Genomic DNA, 20,985 nt, shown 5'->3' with positions numbered 1-20,985 from the left:
CATGTGAGCTTATGGTTTCAGTGTGCAGAATTTGGGCTCAGGAGCTGCGATCTTAAAGCTTGCTGTCTGAGTCCCAGGCTGCGACTGCCAGGGGCTCTGTAAAGTTATGGTCCATGTCAGGCATGGCCCAGGGACACCACAGGGATCTCTGAAGCCCAAGCTCCTCAATTGTCCTTATAGACAAGCTTCTTCCATTCCCCATAGTCAGTACTTGACAAACAAAACAATGTTTTATTTCATATCTGCTGTAAAGATATTTTGTGTAAGTAATAAACTAAAGGGCAACATTCTGCAAAAGTGGTGAAGTTACTACTAAGTGCTGGAGTTGCTACTAATTTCTGCTTTAGTTGATAGTCAAGTCTGTAAGATCAAAAACAGTCAGCTGATTCTGGCTTATCATCATGAAATATTTTCAAATTTGATCGTAATTGCATCTTGATGCTTATGACGCTTTGATGCTTTTGTTTTTTTTGGGGGAAAAAAAAGCCTCCACCTACCTCTTTCTATGTAGTGTTTATAACAATCCATCCGTAGTGAGCTAGTAAGAACTTAGAGAAATTTGTAAGAGCTTCACTGAGCCTTCTTTAAATTTCCACCTTATTCTGCACAAATAAGCTTTAAATGATAGCTTTATTTTTTGATGGAAATTGGAAGGAATTGAACTTTCTCTGAAAAGATTCAGCATCAACTATAGATGTTGATGGAGAATCACCCTTAAACGTACCTGCAGCTAAGATCAGTTCAATAGATTTTAATATGATTTGGTGCAAAATATTCTTCAATCTGCATGGCACTGTGAACTTGCTGTAACTCTTGTGCACACTGCTGCAAAATATGTGTTGCTTTCCCAGCCCTCCCACAGCAGCATCAGACACTGAGGAGATATTTTCACAGTTACACCCCTGACCAGTTTCTGTTTGTTGAAAGAGAGAAGAAACTGTTTCTTAGCAGCTTTGTAACCAAGCAGGCAATGACAGGATAGAGGATGGTGAACAAGGGAGGAGGGGAGAGTGTTTTGGTGGCTTCAGAGACTGCAGGAAAAAATAAAATCTTCATGTTAAAGGCAGATGCAGTCCTATTCCTGTCCCAGCACTTTAGCTCAGGTTTAGCCAGGTTATTCCCCATTCCATCAGTCCCCTTTCTGAATATACACGCCACCTTACCGCCTTCACACAAAGTTAGTCCAAAGCAAGAGCTACAGATTGTAACATATTCACATGAGAACTGGGCGAGCAAGTATTGCTTTAAATAGCTCAACACATCACTGTTATTCCAGTGATGCACAGTCCAGCTCCATATGAGCAATCAGGGGAGCGATTTTGGGTTGCCAGTTATCTCCGTGACTGCTTTTTGGAGAGAAGTAAGCTCTGAGCATCTTCTGAAATCAGTGCTGTGCCCTCCTGTGCACAGGGACAGGGAGCGGGACAGCCTGTATTGAGGGTATGGCTAGAGGGGTTTCTCCACATGTGGCAGATACCATATATTTAATTTGTCAGCTGCCTGTATTTTTAATTTTTGGCCAGCCAGTTTGAAGGTTTTTCTTCTTCAAGCCTTTTTTTTTTCTGGTGCTGCCTTGCAGTGCCTATAGGAGGTGGCATCCCCAGTCCCTCCATGTCCTTGCCAGCAGTGGCCCACCGTTGGACACCCTGCGGACGTGTGAACATTGAGCCTTCTGCAGGGCGCTATTTTTACATGCCAGCGAGGCTTTGGCTTGCCTCCCGCCTGTGCGTGGGTGCTGCAGGAGTCATCTGAGCCCTGGCCGCAGTTGTGCCGGAGCCACTCTCGTGACAGCGCGTTGCCGCAGCGCCTGCTTGTCCCACCGCCGGCTGCTCCTCGCTGTGAGCAGGGCTCAGGAAAGCGTGGTGGCATTTCCCACGTCCATGTCCCAGTAGAGCTGGATTAATGCAAGAATGCCGGAAGATACAGGTATGGTGGGATGACTCCACATTTTTGGGGGCACAGACCTGAAATGACTTGGTTTTCATCCAGAACCGTGGGAACTTAATCACTGGTATTGTCACAAGAATGTTTGTTTGGGAGTTAAGTGAAAATTCTGTAGAGTAGAGAAAGATGGTTAAACATTTACTTCAAATTGTTTCAGATAATTTAATTACATCAGTGAAGATTATGAAGCTACGATTATACTAGCGCTTATTAGTTGACAGATCAATTTTTAAATTTCCCTATTATTATTTAATATTAAATGACTTTAGACTTCATTATATTATAATGAAAAAATACCATTAGCTACATGTGGAAATATTGCAGAGCTGCTGCTATATTCTTTCTCATTGCAGTCTCACTAGAAGCCATGCAAAAATAGCCTTTATATTGCTGCACTAACAGTTTCTAAAATTCAGCAGAGATTTCTTTCTAACTGTACTTGGATTCAGTAAATATTTTATTACAATTATGAAGGCAGGAGGTTAGCTTGTGCTAGGCTTGTTTATATGACACAAATTTTGCACTGAGCATATGGTGAGATTTGGAGCTCTTGTGTGCTGAGTGCTTGTGCTGTGTCTCATGTGTGTTTGTATTGCTTTGCATTCTGCTGGGTAACGCTTCTCGTTCATCTCTAGTGCCATAAACTCTGAAATTAGCCAAAAACATCACAGGTTGTTTCAGTCTTTATGTTAACTGCCTGCTGTCCTGTATCAGCTATAGATTTTTGATTTGATTTTGATCCATAGGAAGTGCTGGAGAAAGCATGCAGTCCTCTCCCCTGTGCCAAAGGAAAGGCACTGCACAAGCTGTCTATAAACAGTAGAAACAGGTTTGTGGTTCAAAAAGGAACATGATTCTCAAATTGTGGTATTTTGTCTTTTTGGACCACGTTAGTAAATTTAATTAAATAGAGGCCTATCACATAAAGATTTACTGAATTTGCTGAACGGCCTGTCTTACAGAATATAAACTAAAGAGAGGAGCAGTAATAGCAGTAGGAGTCTACAACAGTGGTGCTGGGAGAAGCCGTGAGCATTTCTGCAGGAGCAACTACAGGCAGCTGGTGCTGCAAAGCCCTGCTTGGGAGGGCAGCTCGTTTGTGCTTGCTGGGTGGGCACAGCTCAGCCCTCTGCATGGCCAGCTGGAGTTCTCAAGGGGCTACGTGATGTGGAAATACAAGGCAACACTTTAGCTTTCCTTTTCTCCTTGTTAACTGTGTTTTGTTGTGATGCATGAAAAGAAAAGGTATTACATGATAATGAAAAGGCACCGCAAAGTGCACAAATGCACTATCCTGAAAAAAGGTTTTAACATAAACAACTGAGAAATATGTTAGAACAGGCTGCCATGGGATATTTAACATGCTGTTGCAGGACCATTGAGATCTTACGCCCCCACAGAGCTCCTTAATGAATCACAAGTTCTTAGGGGGAAAAAAAAATAGTAAAATAAAACCCCTTGTCTAAGGGAAATTTTTAGCTCATGCCCAACTAGTTCTTCAAACACCATGTGTATTACCTTATTACTTACTTATTATAGTATTACTTATTATCCCTGCGCACATGCCAGCATTGGAGGTGCTCCTAGTCACTGCATTTTACATGCAAACACAAAGCAGGGAGGCAGCAGAGGCCAGCTTTAGACACCTAAAACCACAAGTAATGCCTAAAAGGACTTTTACAGGCACTTCAATATTTGTTTCCTTTGCTTTCATCTGGTGGTTTGAGTCCAGCTCTGAGTGTTTTGATTGAAGCAACACCAGAAATGTTTGGCAAAATAACAACTTAAGCTTTGGTCTCTAATTCTCATCTGATTCTCCTCTAATCTTCCTCAGAGAAGATTGCAAATTTAATTCCCCTCCAGGCTTCCCTGAACCACACCCTTCCCAAATTGCAAAATACAGGGTTTCAACAATCAATACTTCTGTCCTGTGTCCAAAATTCTTAATAAGTAAATGGTATTTGTGTATCCTATTTGTTTATTTTGATTTTCAAGAATCATCTCTAGCTGTAGACATGACAAGGTTCAGTGTCAACACTGCTGAGATAACTTTCTCTTAATCCAGTTATGCAGAACAATATTCATTTTCAGAATGATAACGTATGGTTTTAGTTTGGAGTTGGAATGTGGCCTTTGGCTTTGCCGGATCTCTTTATGAACCAAACAGCTGATATTGGTAATTTTATATGTTATTCTAGATATTACAAGGTGTGTTTTTTTTTGCTCAAGCAAAACGTTTCTGTCTCATGAAATTAATATAATGGGTTGTGAAGTAGGAATGTTCCTGCTGAATTTACAGATGAGCTGTTAGTGCTGATAGTTTTTGAAGAAAAACATGTATTTTTTCTTCTGATGAAGGGCTGTGATTTGAAGACAAATGATGGTGCATTTACGTGAGCCTGAAATGAAAGGGTTGTCCCTTTTTAACCCAACTTCAAGAACAGAAAAAAAAACAATCAAACAAACAAAGCACAACCAACAAAAAACAAAACAAAACCCACAACTGACACAAAAAGAACAGGAGAGGGGAACCACCTCCACATCCCAACAAACCCCTCCTGTTTCTCTGGTTTTCCTTTTACTTTTGACTTTAGGTTCTGGTTCTACAGTATCCATCAGAGAAGCTTGCTGAAGAATCAGCACTTTCCATTGATTGAGAGGTAATTGTTGGGACTGCTAAAAACTGTTCTTTAGGAATAAAGTATTTATTCACATCAGTGTTGTCTATCCATTCAAACTGCGCTTTATTGTTTCTTTCACAACACTCTTGAAAATATCTGTATCACAGAACAGAAAGCACCTGCCAGACCAATGGTTAAATTGTGTAATTTGGTCCTTTGTTATTTCATGCTTCTATAGTGACCAAGGGTAGGAAGCCTAATAAACTTTTATTTTTTTTTTTAGAACAGTGTTAAATAATATAAATAATATGGAGTAAATGGGATGTGTGGACTTATTTGTGTCCATACAGTGGTCAAAACAGGTGGAAGTCTTTACTATTAAGCTTCATATATGAGGTCTGATCTGAGACTGAATGTATATTCTTAAGTGTGACTCATCTTCACTTTTCAGTACTTTTTTTTCTACACTCAGTAATGGCTTCTGTGGGTCCTTATGTAAGTTAAAATAAAAGCACAAAACTGGAAAAAGCATTAGACTATGTCAAATTATGCAGTTTCTGGCCATATGTTTCTTTATAGTGTTTGTAATCCACTGAGAGGATTTCTCTCATTTGGTTAAAAGACAACGTGATAGCAAAGTGGTTTGTCAGTCTCTGCGTGGACTAGTCCTAGATAAGATCTTTTGCCAAGGATTTGAATTCTCCATTCCAGGCTTTAGAGCAGAGCATGATCAGGGATTCACAAATCTTCTCCATTTCTGCCACCACAGTTTCCTTTGCGCTACTTCCAAAACACTTCTGTCTCAGCCAAATTTCTTCTTCAGCCCTCATTGTTGCTACATCCTAGTTAGTCTAGCAATGCTGAATGAGATGGGTTTGTTCTAAGAATTGGGTGTTTTTGGACCACATGTCTGTGGATTTTTGCAAAACTGTGTACCTGTAGGAAATCCATCTCCTCGTCAGCCTTCACTCCAAAGTACTTCCAAGATGCTACTCTTTCTTTTTAACATTGAAATTTAATATATTTTATCCTATGGTATTTTTCACCTTTATAAAAAGCTTAAGCAGTTTTTCTGAACTTTCCTGTAAAGACATGAGATTAAGAACACCAAATGTGAAGAATGCCAGTATAAATGGGTGTAGTTTGGCAAAGACATAAGCACATTGAAAACATGATTTTACAATTGCAGTAAGGTTTGTAAAGCAGCTTTAATAATGTGTGATATAATTATCCTCTCTTCCACTAGTGCTTGTAGGAAGTGTCTAGAGCAAACAGAAAAGAAGTAAATCTATCTGAGAAAGTTATCTTATTGTATGGGTTTTTTTTATATATTATTATTTTTGTTGTTGTTGTTTAAAAAACCATACTTTTGCCAAAGTAGAATGCTGCCAAACTGGGAGGAGGCAAATTTTGGAAAACCAGGCACTTGTATTTCCAGTCAGAAGGAATCGTTCAATGTTAAGAAAGAAATTTCTAGTTTGATTACATTCTGCAAACCAAGGTATAATGTAATTGTTTAGTTTTTAATGAGCTCCCTATTCAATTCTGATCAGGTAAGTAGTCTCAGATCATTACGTTCCATCAGTAATTCACTATTTCACTCATTAAATATGTTCATTGTAACTTCTGCATTGAAGACTGATTTTGATACAGAAAGGCATAAAAGAAGAATAATGAAAATTACCACTTGAACATATTTATTTTAAAATGACTCAATACACATTGAGTCATACACAAGCTAAAATTTTATGTCGGCTAATATTCTCAAAATTATGTCAATCATTGTTATCATAGAATAATAGAATATCCTGAGTTGGAAGGGACCCTTAAGGATCATCAAGTCCAACTCTTGACACCGCACAGGTCTACCCAAAAGTTCAGACCATGTGCCTAAGTGCACAGTCCAATCTCTTCTTAAATTCAGACAGGCTCAGTGCAGTGACCACTTCCCTGGGGAGCCTGTTCCAGTGTGCAACCACCCTCTCTTGTTATTTTAACATAAAGCACAATATATTTTTAAATCTTCAAATGTAAACAAATATACTATTAATTACATCATTTTGTTGTGCTAGAAGAAAGTATTTGAAACTGTTCTTCAAAAGAACAGTTTTATAAAGAGCCCAAAGGCACTGTATCCCTTCTTGGGTTTTGTGTGAAATATTGATTAGTTTAGGACTGAAATGAGAGGAGAGCAACATAATTATTCATCTAACATGCATATTTTAAATATGATTTATGTTACTTCAAGTTTCGTAGAATTCCAAAAGAAATACTCCATGTTTTTTTCTTATAATTTATTTTATATCCAAGGTTGGTTTGTTTGTTTAATTCTATACCTTGATAAGAAGTTATGCATAATTTCCCCCTTCCCTAAAGGGGGACTACAGAAAAGCAATAGGGAAAGGGGTTATGTTTTTAACTAAAAGAGGGGAGATTTAGATTAGATATAAAGAAATTCTTTACTATGGGAGTGGTGGGGCACTGGAACAGGTTGCCCAGAGAAGCTGTGGATGCCCCATCCCTGGAAGTGCTCAGGGCCAGGCTGGATGGGGCTTTAAGGTCCCTTAAACCCAAACCATTCCATTGTTCTGTGATTCCTGATTAGCTAGGAAGCAGAGGTTATAAAAATCATCACTTGACATGAAAAAACAAGGGGAAAAGGTTGAAGTAGTCAATTCTGTATATGCGTAGTCAGAATGTTTTTTGTGTTTTGAAGAAGAAAAATATAGTTTTCTCTGAAAAGATAAGAATATTTTGACTGCAGTGAAGATCAGTTAGTCTGTCCTGGCAGGGTGCTGCAGGACTCTCTGGTGGTGTGTTCGGCACCTCCGGCGTCTTCTTTTAGGCCAATATGTTCTGGCTAGTCAGCTATTTTTAAATCTAGTATTTCATGAATTAAATGCTACAAATTTGATGCTTCTGTTAATAACTTTGGAGAAAGAAGCTTCTTTCCTCCACAGTTATAAGCTAGTGCCGTGCTCAAGAAAACATGTTTCAGTTTCTTACAGGGCTGGTACTTTACTTGTTTCAGGGTGGGTAGTTTTGGGCAGGTTGCAGTAAAGAGAAATTGTCATGTCAAAAGTTAAACACTGCAAAGTTCAGTTTCCTCTGTTTTCTTTGGAGGAGTAAGGCTCACATTAGCATGAACTGTGTGCACTGTTTGTGTAAGTTTGAGCATCTGCCTTTCTATAAACTTGTAATTGCTTTTTGCACTGTGTTGTTTTTATTGGATATGTACTTAATTATAACCAGGTCTTCAGTAATAGCTCCAGAAATCACATTGCTTTGAACAGGACTTTTTGATAGTCAGAGAATGGGTAATTTTAGCAGACAAGACAGAATACCAATGGCTGCTGAATAATGCTACAGGAAGCTCAATCCCATGCATGTACTAAGACAAAAACAAAATGAGCAAACAAAACAAAACAAAACAAAAACTTCTGTTTATGGGAGTATTGTGTGTCAGTTTGGGCAAAACTTCCAGAAACTTCCCCTGGAAGACTGAGTGGGAGGTTCAGCATCTCAGTGAACTACTGACTTGGTGGACATGGAAAGGGCTTTTAGGTATCTAGTGGTGGCAATGAGGGTGAGAATGGAGGAGGAATTGCAGCAAGGGCAGACATTAGAAAACTGAATGAGACTCTCTTCCAGATTTTGGTGTAATTTGTTATCATATATGTTTATATGGTAGTACTGTCATAGCCTCTCTGTATCTTCCCTACCTATGTGAAGATACAGATGTCACTGTGGGCTTTCAGGTTTTGGTTATAATTAAATCAATTCTGTGTTGTGGTTGTTTTTCCATCTTTTTATTATTACATTTATTTATTTATTTTATTTCCATCATACATATTTCTATCATACATCTTTCTGATGTTACAACTCTGATATTGCAGTAGAAATATAAATTAAAGGTCTTGGCCAATCTGAATTTAACTCAGACTTTTATAATTTTATTAATCATGTTGCAGCAGTTTCACAGAAAAAGTTATTTCATTATGTGTTTTGTGTTGGTGGTAATGGTGGTGGGTTTGTTTGTCTGTTGTTAATGGAAGAAAAGGGTTGTGCAGCAGTGACATTATTCCCTCACTAAACCCTGAAAAGGAAACATGTTTTATTCCCATTCATACTTAATGCATTTGCCTATGAGAATTTGCACAATGTTGTTAAGTTTATTTTGAAGTAAAATTTTTAAAAATTCAGTCACTTTGAAATAAGCAATCCAAACATGGAATAAACATGCCATATTAAGGAAGAATGTCATGAATTATGTAATTTACTTAAACTGTGATAAATTATTCTGTTACTAATTTTCCTTCAGCTATGAAAAAAGGACATCTTTCGAATTATAGTACAGCCCCAATACAATAACTGTCATGATGTTTACTCTCTAGACTCTTACTTAATACAGGGCAATATAAAAGTCATGCATATATGCTGAAAATATGCATATAATTATGCTAAATCGAAAGAATAAGGTCATATCTCACCTGTTCTGCATAATATATTGTAATGTCAATTTATATGGTTATATCAAGTCTAATAAATGCAATTTCTAATTTACATCACAAGATGGCAGCAAATTTTTAATTCACTTAATCTTTTACTAACCTAAATAAGCCTAATCTCTTGAAATCAGTTTTCGTACAAAATGATTATTTAATGATCAGATATACATCTTTACAGACATGTTAATATTTCAAAGTATAAACTCAAAGTATCTACAGAAATGTATTTCTGCCTTAAAATCAATTAAAAAGGTAATTATCTTGAATCGTAAATATAAGTAGCTCACAGTGTAACAGTTATTAAATCCCATTGAAGGTATTTTGTATAAAAATAATGGATTTCATCTGCAGTTTTTGGGTACCTGAAAATAACATGCGAAAAAGAATTTTTTGAAATTCAGGCAGTGGCACACAAGACTTCATCATGTGGATTTTTTCTTCTGTAAGCAATTCACATTTATGTTTGAGATGTTTGAAGTCATGAGCCTTGCAAGTTATGAAACAAGAAAAGTCCCAGTTCATTCAGAGGATATTTTCTCCTGTGCTGGCCAATTATACATGTACAAGTTAAAACTGTTCTATCCACATGACATGATTTGTCCCAAGTGTTAATTGTCATGATTTGTGGACCTTACAGAAGATGGCTTTATTGCAGTTATGCATCCAATGGCATTTAAAATGTTCTACCTTTGGTTTTACCTTGCAGTTTCCCAACCCCAGGCTGTACATAGCCAACTGGAGAAGCCATCAAGTACTGCAATTCTCTGCAATACCTGTGGAAACCCATGCAAAGGAGAAGTTTTGAGAGTTCAGAACAAATATTTCCATATTAAGTGCTTTGTTTGCAAAGGTAAGTGTTTGTGACAGCTGTTACTATGAAGAGTGCATTAACATAGGACATGTGACTTCACGGTATTGGAAACTTCATAAAAATAATTTACAATGCAATCCATGCCTGAGAGGATTTATTGTAAACTGTACAACTGCTTACTGTAAGAGTGTAAACATCCTAAATCCTAAAAGTGGAGTGTGTTTTGAATGGATATAAACCCATGAATTTTACTACGGAGTTGGGACCCGAAGAAGAGAAGGTTGGGGAAACTGGTAGTGAAGCATAGTATGGGGTCAGGAGAAAACTAATATTTATGGAGAAACTCCAAGGTTCTCTCTCTTCCAGCTTTCCAATGCATGCCATAGTGCGAGCCATTGCCTTGTTTGTTCAGACTGTCTTGTGTCACAGTGTGATGTTTGAAGACTACTGTGACTGTCTGTGCTTTTCTGTTTTGGGGAGAGAGCTACTTGGTTTGCTCCAGATAGGCACCTGGAAGGGATCTAATATTAACACACTGTGGATGACAGAAATATAAGAGTCTTGGAAAGAAACAGGGAATTAAGTGACAGACAAACATTCTGTAGGTACACAGTTGTTTGAAAGATTACCTGAAAGCTGCAAAGATCTAATTTGGTGTACAAATGAATAAAATGTTAACTTACATTTACTGGATAGTACATCACTTAGTATTTAAAACGACATTTATCCGTGCCTATAGCACCACCTAGAATTAAGAACATGGTCCCAGCTCTGTTGATGTGACTGTTTCCAAGAAAATCTAACTTCTCAGGGTAGAAACAATCTAGAGGGATGAAGATAGGAGAAGCATGAGAAAAAAAAAAAAAAAAAAAAAAAAAGTGGACTTGCCAATGTAACAGAGCTGGTTACTGCTAGATCAAGGTTTAGTAATTCCTGCACTGCACCTGTCTACCAGGCAATGTGTGCATTTCAATAATAAATTGAATGCTTCTTTAATGCTGTTTAAAATTTGAGGAAAAGACTCTTGAGGAAATAATCAGAAAGAAAACTGTCATTATCTGTCAGGTACAGTGATATTTTTATAAATCCCATATATCGTATTCAATACCTGAGTCAGACTTTAATGAGTAAGATAGATAGTATTAAATGTGCAGCTCATTAATTGCATTTGTTGCAAAATTACACAGCAGAAAAGTAAGCATAATGTGCTATCCTAAATAGGAAAAAATTTGGGTTGCCTATTCAGAATCAGAATGGTGTTTGAAGCAGCACACAACCCATACTCATTCCTTTCTTTTTTAAAGTCACCTGTTCTTTTGACTAATTTTATCATCAAATTAGTTTTTAAGACCTTACTTGGTAGGAGAGCAGCTAATTTATTATTCAGGAGTTGCTTCCTTCCTGAAGTCTCAAAACATATTGGTTTATCCTCCATTTAATTGTCTTGATGAAGTCAAGTCCTCTTTTATACAGATCTGCTGTGAGAAAACAAACTGACAAATCCTATGGAAAGGGACCATACAATACATCCATGTGTTCATTTCACAGAGCACATTCTTTTGCAGGCTGTCACCCACAAATGCAGCAAGCTGATTCTGAAACTTTCTCTGATCCTTTCACTGAAACCTTCCTGGATTAGGAAGTACATTACTCCTACCTCTCCTACCTGCCTCATAGAGATAAGTAGTTGTATGTTCATTTCAGGCAGATCTTGGATAAACTGAGGAAAAAAAAAAACACCCCTCTATATTAGCAAGCAAGAAGTAGGGCAGCTTCTGTCAGCCACACATCAGACTCCCAATTAGCACAGGAGAGATGGTATAAGTTACACTTATCAATCATGGTTACACTGATTCATGGTATCAGTAATTTTGCTAAATACTAAGTTTACATATGATTTTTTAAATTAGTTTTTGTTTTTCCTCATTTAAATGCCAAAATTATTTTTGTTACTTTTCATTTCCATCAGTTAGCAGACCTATCTCTGATATCTGCTTTTATTTTGTTTCTGGTGTTTTATATGTCACTTATGAACGGTAAGTTTCTTTCCAATGTGGATTTACCACACTGTTATGTGAGATGAGATTAGAAATAGAACAGAGAACTGTTCTATTGAAACAGAACAGAGAACTGTTCTATTGTTCTATTGTTCTATGGTGAAACATACATTTCACCAGTTAATGTAATGGGAAAAGAAAACTAGGTTCGACAAATGTGATTTGGGTTTTTAATCATGTGCTTAAATCAGTGGATGGTAAAATGTAGTTAATATGTTAGGATTTAGCAAAAAGTGTTTCTCAGTTCTCTTGGTCAGTTAACTACTTACCTCCCTTTAGGCTTGGAGGAGAGATTCGTGTCACAACCCCTTTTCTGAACCCTTCACTGTCATGCCACTAGACTCTTGTGCATGGGCAGGGTGACTACCCTGAGAATAAGTTTACATTACAGTTGACTCCTCCCTGCAGTGCATTTATTTTGATGGTACTCGGTGATGCTGTTTTCCCCCTTTTGCCTCATCCACCAAAGATAGCACCTCAAGAGGAGATGTCCATCCAGTGCAGCAGCAGAACAGTCCCAGGACAGCTAATTCTTGGTGTGGGCTGGCAGAGCTGTGTGCTGCCTGCGTCCTTAGGTTGACTGCCTCCATATTAAACCATCTCATGGCCGTCATCAGACAACCTTAAGCTTAAGATGCTTTCAAGACTGCAGAAAATTGTTTCTTCACATGTATAGAAGTAATAGGATGAAGACCACAAACTAAGAGATCATGAAGAAGTACAAATGACAATGTCTTGAGAGGTGTCTAGAGTTATTGGAAGTATGTTTAAATGACTTGATATGTCAGAAGTGATATTACACTCAAAGAAGTTGTGTGTACTTTTTGAATATGTGTGAAATGTGAAACCACTTATCAGAGTTGGAGTTTTGGATAAAATGCGAGGTTTAGTAGACAGAGTAGTATAGACATTTAGGTGTTTCACTTTTTTAGGGTAGAAAGATAGTTTTATATATTGTTGTATTGCCATCTGATTATTCCTATGCAGACTATGAGTTTCAGAAATGCTCAGAATGGTAATGGCATGTATGTAGGTGCTGTTTACCTTTAAAATAATTGATACAACCATGCAAATCTAAGGAAGGTTAGTATAAAGTCACTTATTCCCATCCAGTTCTTCCTGAATTCCCCCAATAATGGTTCTAAAGAATTCTGAGAAAAGTTATCAAATGCTTCCTGTACTTGAAATGATTGTTGTTATTATTCAAGATTCTTGTTCTTATTCAAGAATGTGAGGTACACATACACGTTAAAAAAATGTAATGGAAATACTGTGAACACCTGCTATTTTTGTCTAATATAAAAGTTTAATAAGATCTATGGAGGTAAATATGCATGACAAGCAATGCTTATACTCATATCTATTTGTATGTATTATTTACTGTTAAAGTGCACAACTAATCTGCTAGTAAAAAGCTGTAGGTAATGTGCCATTGAGCCCCACTTCAAAATTTTACTCAGTCTTTAAAATATCTCCCACTTTAATCAGGTTTAATAAAAGTGCAGTTACAATTGAAGAAAATGCCTTTGAAATATAAGGCAAACATTTTATTCATTAAACTTCAAAATATTTGGTTCCCTTACTTGCAAATTCTAATATTATTTCCTTCTTTTGTAATGTAAAGCAACAAGGAAAATGAGAAGAGGTGATAAAATATTGACAATTCAGACAATAAAACTGAAACTAATTGCAAAGTCTAGTTCATTCTGAGGGTGTCTGTCAGGACTGCTTCTCATACTGCATACTGTGCTAGGTAAATACTCACCTGGAGCTCATTTACAACAGCATAATTTACAACAGCCCTGAGAGGCACAGACAAATGTAAAATTGCAGATAGGAGAGATGTAGGTGCCGTGATTATATTATCCTGAATAACCTTTTTGGCCCTAAATAAAGATAGAAATTATCTTGTTCTTAGATGTTTCTCAAGTATTTCTTTTGTGGTGTAATAGCATCCTGACATTTACAAGGTAGCAGTAGCCTGTGGCAAATACAGTATTCAGGAAATAAGGAAGTCTGAATCAAAGCCCAGCATTTCTAAGGATATGGGTAATATGATTACTATTTTTTCATATAAAACCAGAAAACATACTTTACAGTATTTTATATACTCTCTCTATATATAATATTTTATATACTCTAGCAGACTAGATAATGGAAAATCCATAGCAAGTTTGCAAATCTATTTACATGCAAAATTTCTGTAGCCTTCACCCTACTTAAATGGGAAAATCCTGCAAAACTGTTCTATATACAAGATGGTTCATATTTAAGATGAACTGGTTTGGTCTGACAAGAGGAAAAAAAACAAAAACATGACCATTGTGGTATATAAGCTTCACTATGTATGTATCCATAGGTTATGTTGCTTGACCCCTAATCAGGATTCCCTGGAATGCTGTCTTGTTATGGATGCAGAATATGCAGTCTTCCATGGCAGCATGGCTGACAGGTTGAAGTACAATTTTTTTCCCCACATATTTTGATCTATTAGTTTAATTAACCAGGTAGAACATTTCTAATCTTCAGCTGGAGTTAAGTAGGTGGTTCAATGTTTATCTTGCAGCATTACAACTTCCTGGGAATTGTGAAAGAGCCCTGGACTGGATTTTTAGACCAATTTTAAGGCCCTTACATGCATGCTTTTTTTATTAGAACATACAGTGCAGCCTGGATTTATACCATTTGTTGTGAAGCTGTGTTTAATAGGAATGGCTAAGACAGAATTTTTGGTGAAAAGTTTAAAAAAGTAAAGTAACTTGGTAGTAGGAGTGATTTGTTTGTTAGATCAAATACATCTGCTACGATATAAATAAGCACGTTAAAAGCTATGCTGTGTGATCTGAGGGACTGGTATCTGCACATAGCTAAGGGGTTTCACATTTCAGAATGGAAGTCATTTACGGGAAACTCACTTGTAAGATTTCTGAGTCCCAGCTTTTGGCAAAGCAGTGGGGGTTGGTGGCATGTGTGGTATCTCAGGCACTGGGTTGAAACGTGGTGGCTCTTGTTCATCAGGCACTCTCAGCAACATGCCCATCACTTCCGAAGTCCTTTAGGATCTTGCAATCTCACACTAACTCAGTATAATAGGGGGAAAAAAAAAACACTTTTGACACAATAATGACAAAGTTTTTCTTTGACAGTACGTTTGGTGTAGGGCTGATTTAGGAATGTCATGCTAACTTTACATTTTCTATCACTGAAAAAAATCACTTCTGCCAATGTACAAATGATCTACTGCAGTGGGCAGTGGTTGTGTTGAGGTTTGAGATTTTTAAATGCTAGAAATCACTAATCACTAGCTTTCTAAAAGCAACTTAATAATTAAAGCTTGCTTTTATTAAGTATTAAAAAAAAAAAAAAAAAAAAGTTAAGTTAATCACAGAATCACCTAGGTTGGAAGAGACCTCCAAGATCACCTAGTCCAACCTCTGACCTAACATTAACAAGACCTCCACTAAATGATATCCCTAAGCTCTACATCTAAACATCTTTTAAAGACCTCCAGGGATGGTGACTCAGCCACTTCCCTAAGCAGTCCATTCTAATGCCTAACAACCCTTTTGGTAAAGAAGTTCTTCCTAATATCCAACATACTGAAGCCCCTCAAGTCTTGGTGGTATAACAACCACATCAATGCTTTAGTGAAAGCTTTGCTTCAAGGCATATATTTCATCTGCATGATGATTTTTTTTTAAAGTATCGTTCATTAATTTACATAATATTAGTAAAATTTGGTGAAAGGGACAGAGTTACAAGTATCATGGTTGCAAGTGCTGGAAAAGGAATATTTTACTAATATTTAAATAGAGCTTATCAAACCATCAAACACAGGAATCCATGCTTTTGTTATTTCTGGTTTCCCACTTGATTGATTTCATTTAAAGACACAGTGTGTGGGGCCTTAGTTTTTTCAGGGCATAGTAACACTGTACCTGCTCACTCTAGTCTTTACACCTAGGATACCACCCAATATTTTCTTACTAATACATTTTTTCTTTAGTCCTTCCATTGCCTTACTTTTAGCCTTAACCCCATCCTTCTAGTCCAAAGATGGAGCGGTTATACTTGAAAGTGAAGTGCTTGTTGAAAACATGGATTTTTAAAGAAGTTACTGCTGAAACTTCTGGGGGATGATCCAAACCACACATACAGCCATGTGCATAAGACAGAACTGAATGCATTTTAAAATGATGCTTGATGTTCATTAAATGAAATGTTAGATGGAAACAAACTTTGCAGGCAGTAAAGTTATTATTTCAATAAGGCAATTTTGAGCATACATAACTTCAGCCCACATTAGATAGTGTCACCTCTATGAAAAGCCTGTAATTCTTTTCAATTGCTGAAGTTCTCTTCTCTGGGTGAAGTTTTTACCCACGCAAAAGAAGTCAGTGCAAAGTTGCCTCTGTGGAGGGGGATTGTATACCATGCCCTTTCACATAGAGGTACAACAAGGATACAGACACCACGCTGGGGTAGTTACTGGGCATTTCAGTGTGCCAAGGTGATGTGAGGTCTGCACAGAGACCCAGAGCTGTTGCATTAAATTCATCACTGCCACAGTACTGTTATTGCACCTCCCGCTTTCTGCGACTCATTAACACCAGACCATCTGCCATATCGGTATGTAGTCAGATGAAAAACTATTTAATTTGCAAACCTGTAATGGGCACCCAAAGCATCATTACAAAAAATAAATAAATAAATAAATAGAAAATATTTAATGTTTTCGCTTTACATGGTTTTATTTTATTTTTTAAGAGAGACACAATATCTTAAGTAGTCTGGCAAATGACAGCAGTATTTTGTCAGAAATGTCAAAGGTGTTAGAAGGTTGACAGTGGCTGAAAACACATTATTCTGTTTCTTAAGTTTCTCCAGCTTGCTTGTAAATTAAAAATAATCAGATTGATTCCTTAAAATAATAAATCAATACAGACAATTTTTCTAGATTTTGGGGAAGTTGTGGTATCTAGGAAGAGCCATATATATAGTAACATTATGTGAGAGCTTTTGCAGGGCTGTTATGCTGTTTTTAAGCTATTGGGAAATTCTGCATTACAAGAGGAAAATGAAAAATGGACATGTACTAATGCAAACATTATTAGATATGTAGTTCCAATAAATTATAGGAGTCAAGTTACATAATGCACAAAAAGCTCCCCAAACTATTCACTTTAATTAAGGCAACTGAGTCTTTAATATTTCATCAGTCTGGTAAGATCACTCAGAATCTCTAGTTTTCCTGCACTAAAGTATGTACAATAGCCAGTCTAGCTTGAGAGCTAGACTGTTATCAGTGCTACATGTGTAAGGTGAAATGTTGTAAGATGGATAAGGTATATTCCCACAGTTCTCTGTGTCTTATCTGCTCCAGAAAGCTGTTCTGGTTGCACCCTGCTAGAGCTGCCTGCTTATGTGTTCCTGTTTGGAAGCTGAGGAAGGGTCCAGCACACCTTTTCTGATGCTGCATGCTCCTTCTTTTGTTTGCAACAGGCTGTAAGAAAATGAGATGAGATTACAGGTATTTCAGATATTATGAGGCAGAAGACTTCTCCAAAACTTCTGTGAGAAGTTTACCAGGACTCATCAGCACCAAAACACAGAGCAGAAAGAGCAGTATGGACAGTTATCTTCTGGTAATTGGTTTAGACCACTTCAAACTGACTTGCAATTAATTTGAAGTTAAGTTAAAATTGTAGCAGTGGAAGCTTGCCAGGTGATTGTTGTTGTTTCTCACAGGCATAGTGGCCATGAGAAATGCTCCAGAAATAATAATGGGCTTTTGGAGGATGAGATCCCAGGCTGCATCAGTGATATATTTCTGCCAGAAGAGAACTATGTTAGCAGTATACTTAGCATTTTATTCTTGAGATCTTAGTTGGCCAACAGGATCCACCTCAGAGATGGAAGAAAATGCTAGAAACGGACTAAAACTGCAGTGCTGAGGAAGAAAATTTCCATTTAGCTGTTGGGAAAGCAGATATTTTTTTCTTTGTTTAGCCTGTAACATTATGGTTGTGTTTTTCTTCTTTTTATTTTCAGGGACTATGCATCTCTCTCCTATCTTGTTTTCATGCCTAGTTGCTTGCATCAGGGAACAAATGGGAGAGGGAACAATTTAAAAAAAAAAAAAACAAAAAAAAAAAACAAAAAACAACAACAGCAACAAAAAAACTTCATACATGCATTTTCAGGTTGATAAGCAAAATGCTTGCTTGTTTGGCAGGCTGAAAGCAAAACAGCACTGCCTGGATGACAAGAGGACCAGCGCATTTTACTGTTACAGCCTGCTGTAGCACAGCAACTGCAGCATCCTCTGAGCCTCTCATGACACAGCTGATTTTCAGGCCCTGCACACAGCCGAAAAATTAATCTTCTTTCACTAGTCTCATTTGAAAGCAAGGAAAATAGAGGACTGTTCTATATTCGTACAGTGCAAATGGAATACTGATGGAATAACAGGGCTAGCAGTGTGCTTAAAGTCCCCTAATTAATTGCTATTATTTATCTTTATAGGCTGTAGGCCTTATGTGATGAACCACCCTTAAAATTTATGGAGTTAGACTGTGAAATCACATGGCATAAATGACGGTACTCCAGGAGCTGTTACAGAGACCAGGCTGGGGAAAAAAATCACCTTTTTCTAGTAAGTAGAGGAACCCCTCATATCCATAGGAGGTATTTTGGTGTCAGGTAACTGGAAATCATCTCCATGAGTGGAAATACCAAGCTGTGGGAGAAACCATCCTGAGGTACCCTGTTCAGAAACAGTGCAGCTACCTTCCTCTTGAGTCCCCCACCATGCTGGTACTGGTTTGCTGCCATATACCGTAGGAGGACACAAACACTTGTCTATTCACTGCTTGAAAATCGCTCCTAAAGCCATTCAGTGTGGGGCATTGCCTGGCTGTGCAGGGTGGTGCCAAGACAAGCAGCTTAGTTTCTCAGTGTCACTGTCTCTTTATTATCACAAGTGCTATATTTGCAATGTTTTCCTTGTTTCAGTAAGAAGAACTTCGGTAGTAGTGGGAAGCTGTTTCTAGGTTTTAAATAACCCTACCTCCAGATATTCATTTCGGGTGACAAGTGTTGGGTAGGAGTGGATCTGTGACATAACGCTGATTTCCTATCCTAAAAGAGTGAGGTCTGGTGAATGCCTTCAGACGTGCTCCCCAGGCATTCTTCAGGTTTCCTTTCCCTGATTTCTTGTTTCTGCAGGTGTGCAGGACCATCTCAGCTGGGCAGTGTGTCTCTGCCCACATCTTCAGTAGGAAAGGGGGCAGCATCTCACCTAAGGTAGAGACTGTGGGTCTGTTTTTCAGATCTCCTCCTCTCAGCTGTAAACTGGGACTTCTTTTAATATTCAAGCCAGCATTTAATCGGATTCCTAGTATTGTCCTCTGCTCAGCTAGGTATCAAGTTAAAACATATCAAATGGTTCAAAGAGTGCAGGCTCGATGTGAGGGCTCATGGCTTGGGCTATAGGTGGCACAGCATAGTAGGTGGGGGAGCAATGTGCCAGGAGCAGAGGAGGGTTGTGGAACTTCACCCACGCTGCTGGATCAGGGGGTGAGCAGGAGGGCATAACCACGGTGACTCTGTCCTGTGCCCCAAAGTCACTCATGAGCTACATTTTTCCCCATTCATGAATAAATCTTGATTTTGCAGAGAGACCTCTGTCTCTCACATAAGTGGTGTCTGTTATGGACACATGCTAAAATAAGATACTAAGGAAAGATACAAAGGAAGGGCCAAAAGCTCATTCTGCTTAGTTTTCTGTGTAAAATAAATAAATAAATAAAAATTATATATATATATATACTAATAGACTTTCTTGCATAGCTGTTTTGCTTATAGCTAATCAGTTTAGAGGAAACTCCTAGAAGTACTTATGACCATTGTCAAGAATTGAGATTAGGGGAACAAATGTGGCATCAATAAATATCTATTAAAAATTATTTTAAATTTCTTAGAATGATAAGACACTGAAAAAAAATATTAAAAGTGATGTTATTGGTACAGAAAGAAAACTGCTGTGTGATGGCTAAGCCTGTTTTAAAACTTTTCCTTCCAGCTTTTTTTCTGTGATTTAGTATCTTACAACGTACCTGACGTTTTTGCCTGAAAAGCCTTTTTTCATCTAAAAGCAAAAATAAAAAAAAAAAAAAAAAATCTTTAGTATAGCACCTGTAAGATTGCTTCAGACGGAATCTTCACAAACTGTGTTTTTACTGACATAAAAACAGCTGAGTTTATAAAACAAATATTCAAGGAAGTTATAATACTCTTCCATAAAAATGTTAGTGTAATAAACCGAATCATTAGTTGCACTGATGTGCACTGATGAGGTAATAGCCTTGCTGAGTGGAAGAGGTTATCAAATCTCCAAAGAAAAATACGTATCTTGGCTAGTAGTGGCAATTCAATTTGTTACAGATCTAATTGGTTCCAAATAAATTTTTGCTATAACCTATTTATGTCAGTGTATTTCTACTACTGTATTACACAGAAACTAGTATTATCACTTCCTATGCACTTTCCATTGTAAGCATAGCATTCAAGAACTTGACATTTTGTCATTATTGGGGAACAGTTGAATAAAGCTGTTCAGGTTTTTCTTATATTATAACATTCATTAAGTGCTGATTTATGGAGGGTGACAGATGCATCTGCTTAATTAAGAAAAAGCATTAAATGAAAGGAATGTATTTTAAAATGTTGATATGTGTATTCCATGAATATATTGGATATAATATATAATAAGGTACACAATCCCCAAGATATTTAATATATATAGATTTATAAATATATGTATTTATAATTACCTCCTAATTCATCTCACACTTCATGCTTTTTATTATTCTGTGATATTTCTTACCCTTAAAAATAGTCTCTTTAAGCTAACATTTCAATCAATCACACCTCATAATCCCTTTTTAATATTGCTCAGACTTAATACCAAAGCTGTAGAGATCTGAGGCCTTTTTTCCTTTTTTTTTTTCCTTTTTTTTTTTCTTCCATACTTACTGGTTTGC

At 37.2% G+C, this 20,985-nt stretch overlaps 1 protein-coding gene across 4 annotated transcripts in view; it reads left to right on the top strand.

Moving 5' to 3' along the window:
- Positions 1–20,985, top strand: part of ABLIM2 (actin binding LIM protein family member 2) — a 146,820-nt gene that overhangs the window by 27,736 nt on the left and 98,099 nt on the right. For 3 of the 4 annotated variants that reach the window (XM_084286159.1, XM_084286158.1, XM_084286156.1), the window contains exons 1-2: positions 1,789–1,926; positions 9,780–9,923. In XM_084286159.1, coding sequence (XP_084142285.1) covers positions 1,911–1,926; positions 9,780–9,923 — 160 coding nt within the window. In that variant the 5' untranslated portion in view covers positions 1,789–1,910. Of the gene's footprint in view, positions 1–1,788; positions 1,927–9,779; positions 9,924–20,985 lie in introns of those variants that run through there. The other variant, XM_084286157.1, reaches the window with a different exon arrangement.

Source organism: Netta rufina (genome assembly GCF_964035555.1).
Source record: "Netta rufina genome assembly, chromosome: 4".
In the NCBI taxonomy this organism is placed as follows: domain Eukaryota; kingdom Metazoa; phylum Chordata; class Aves; order Anseriformes; family Anatidae; genus Netta; species Netta rufina.
Note: the sequence above shows the minus strand (reverse complement) of the source record. Positions and strands in the feature narration are given on the sequence as shown.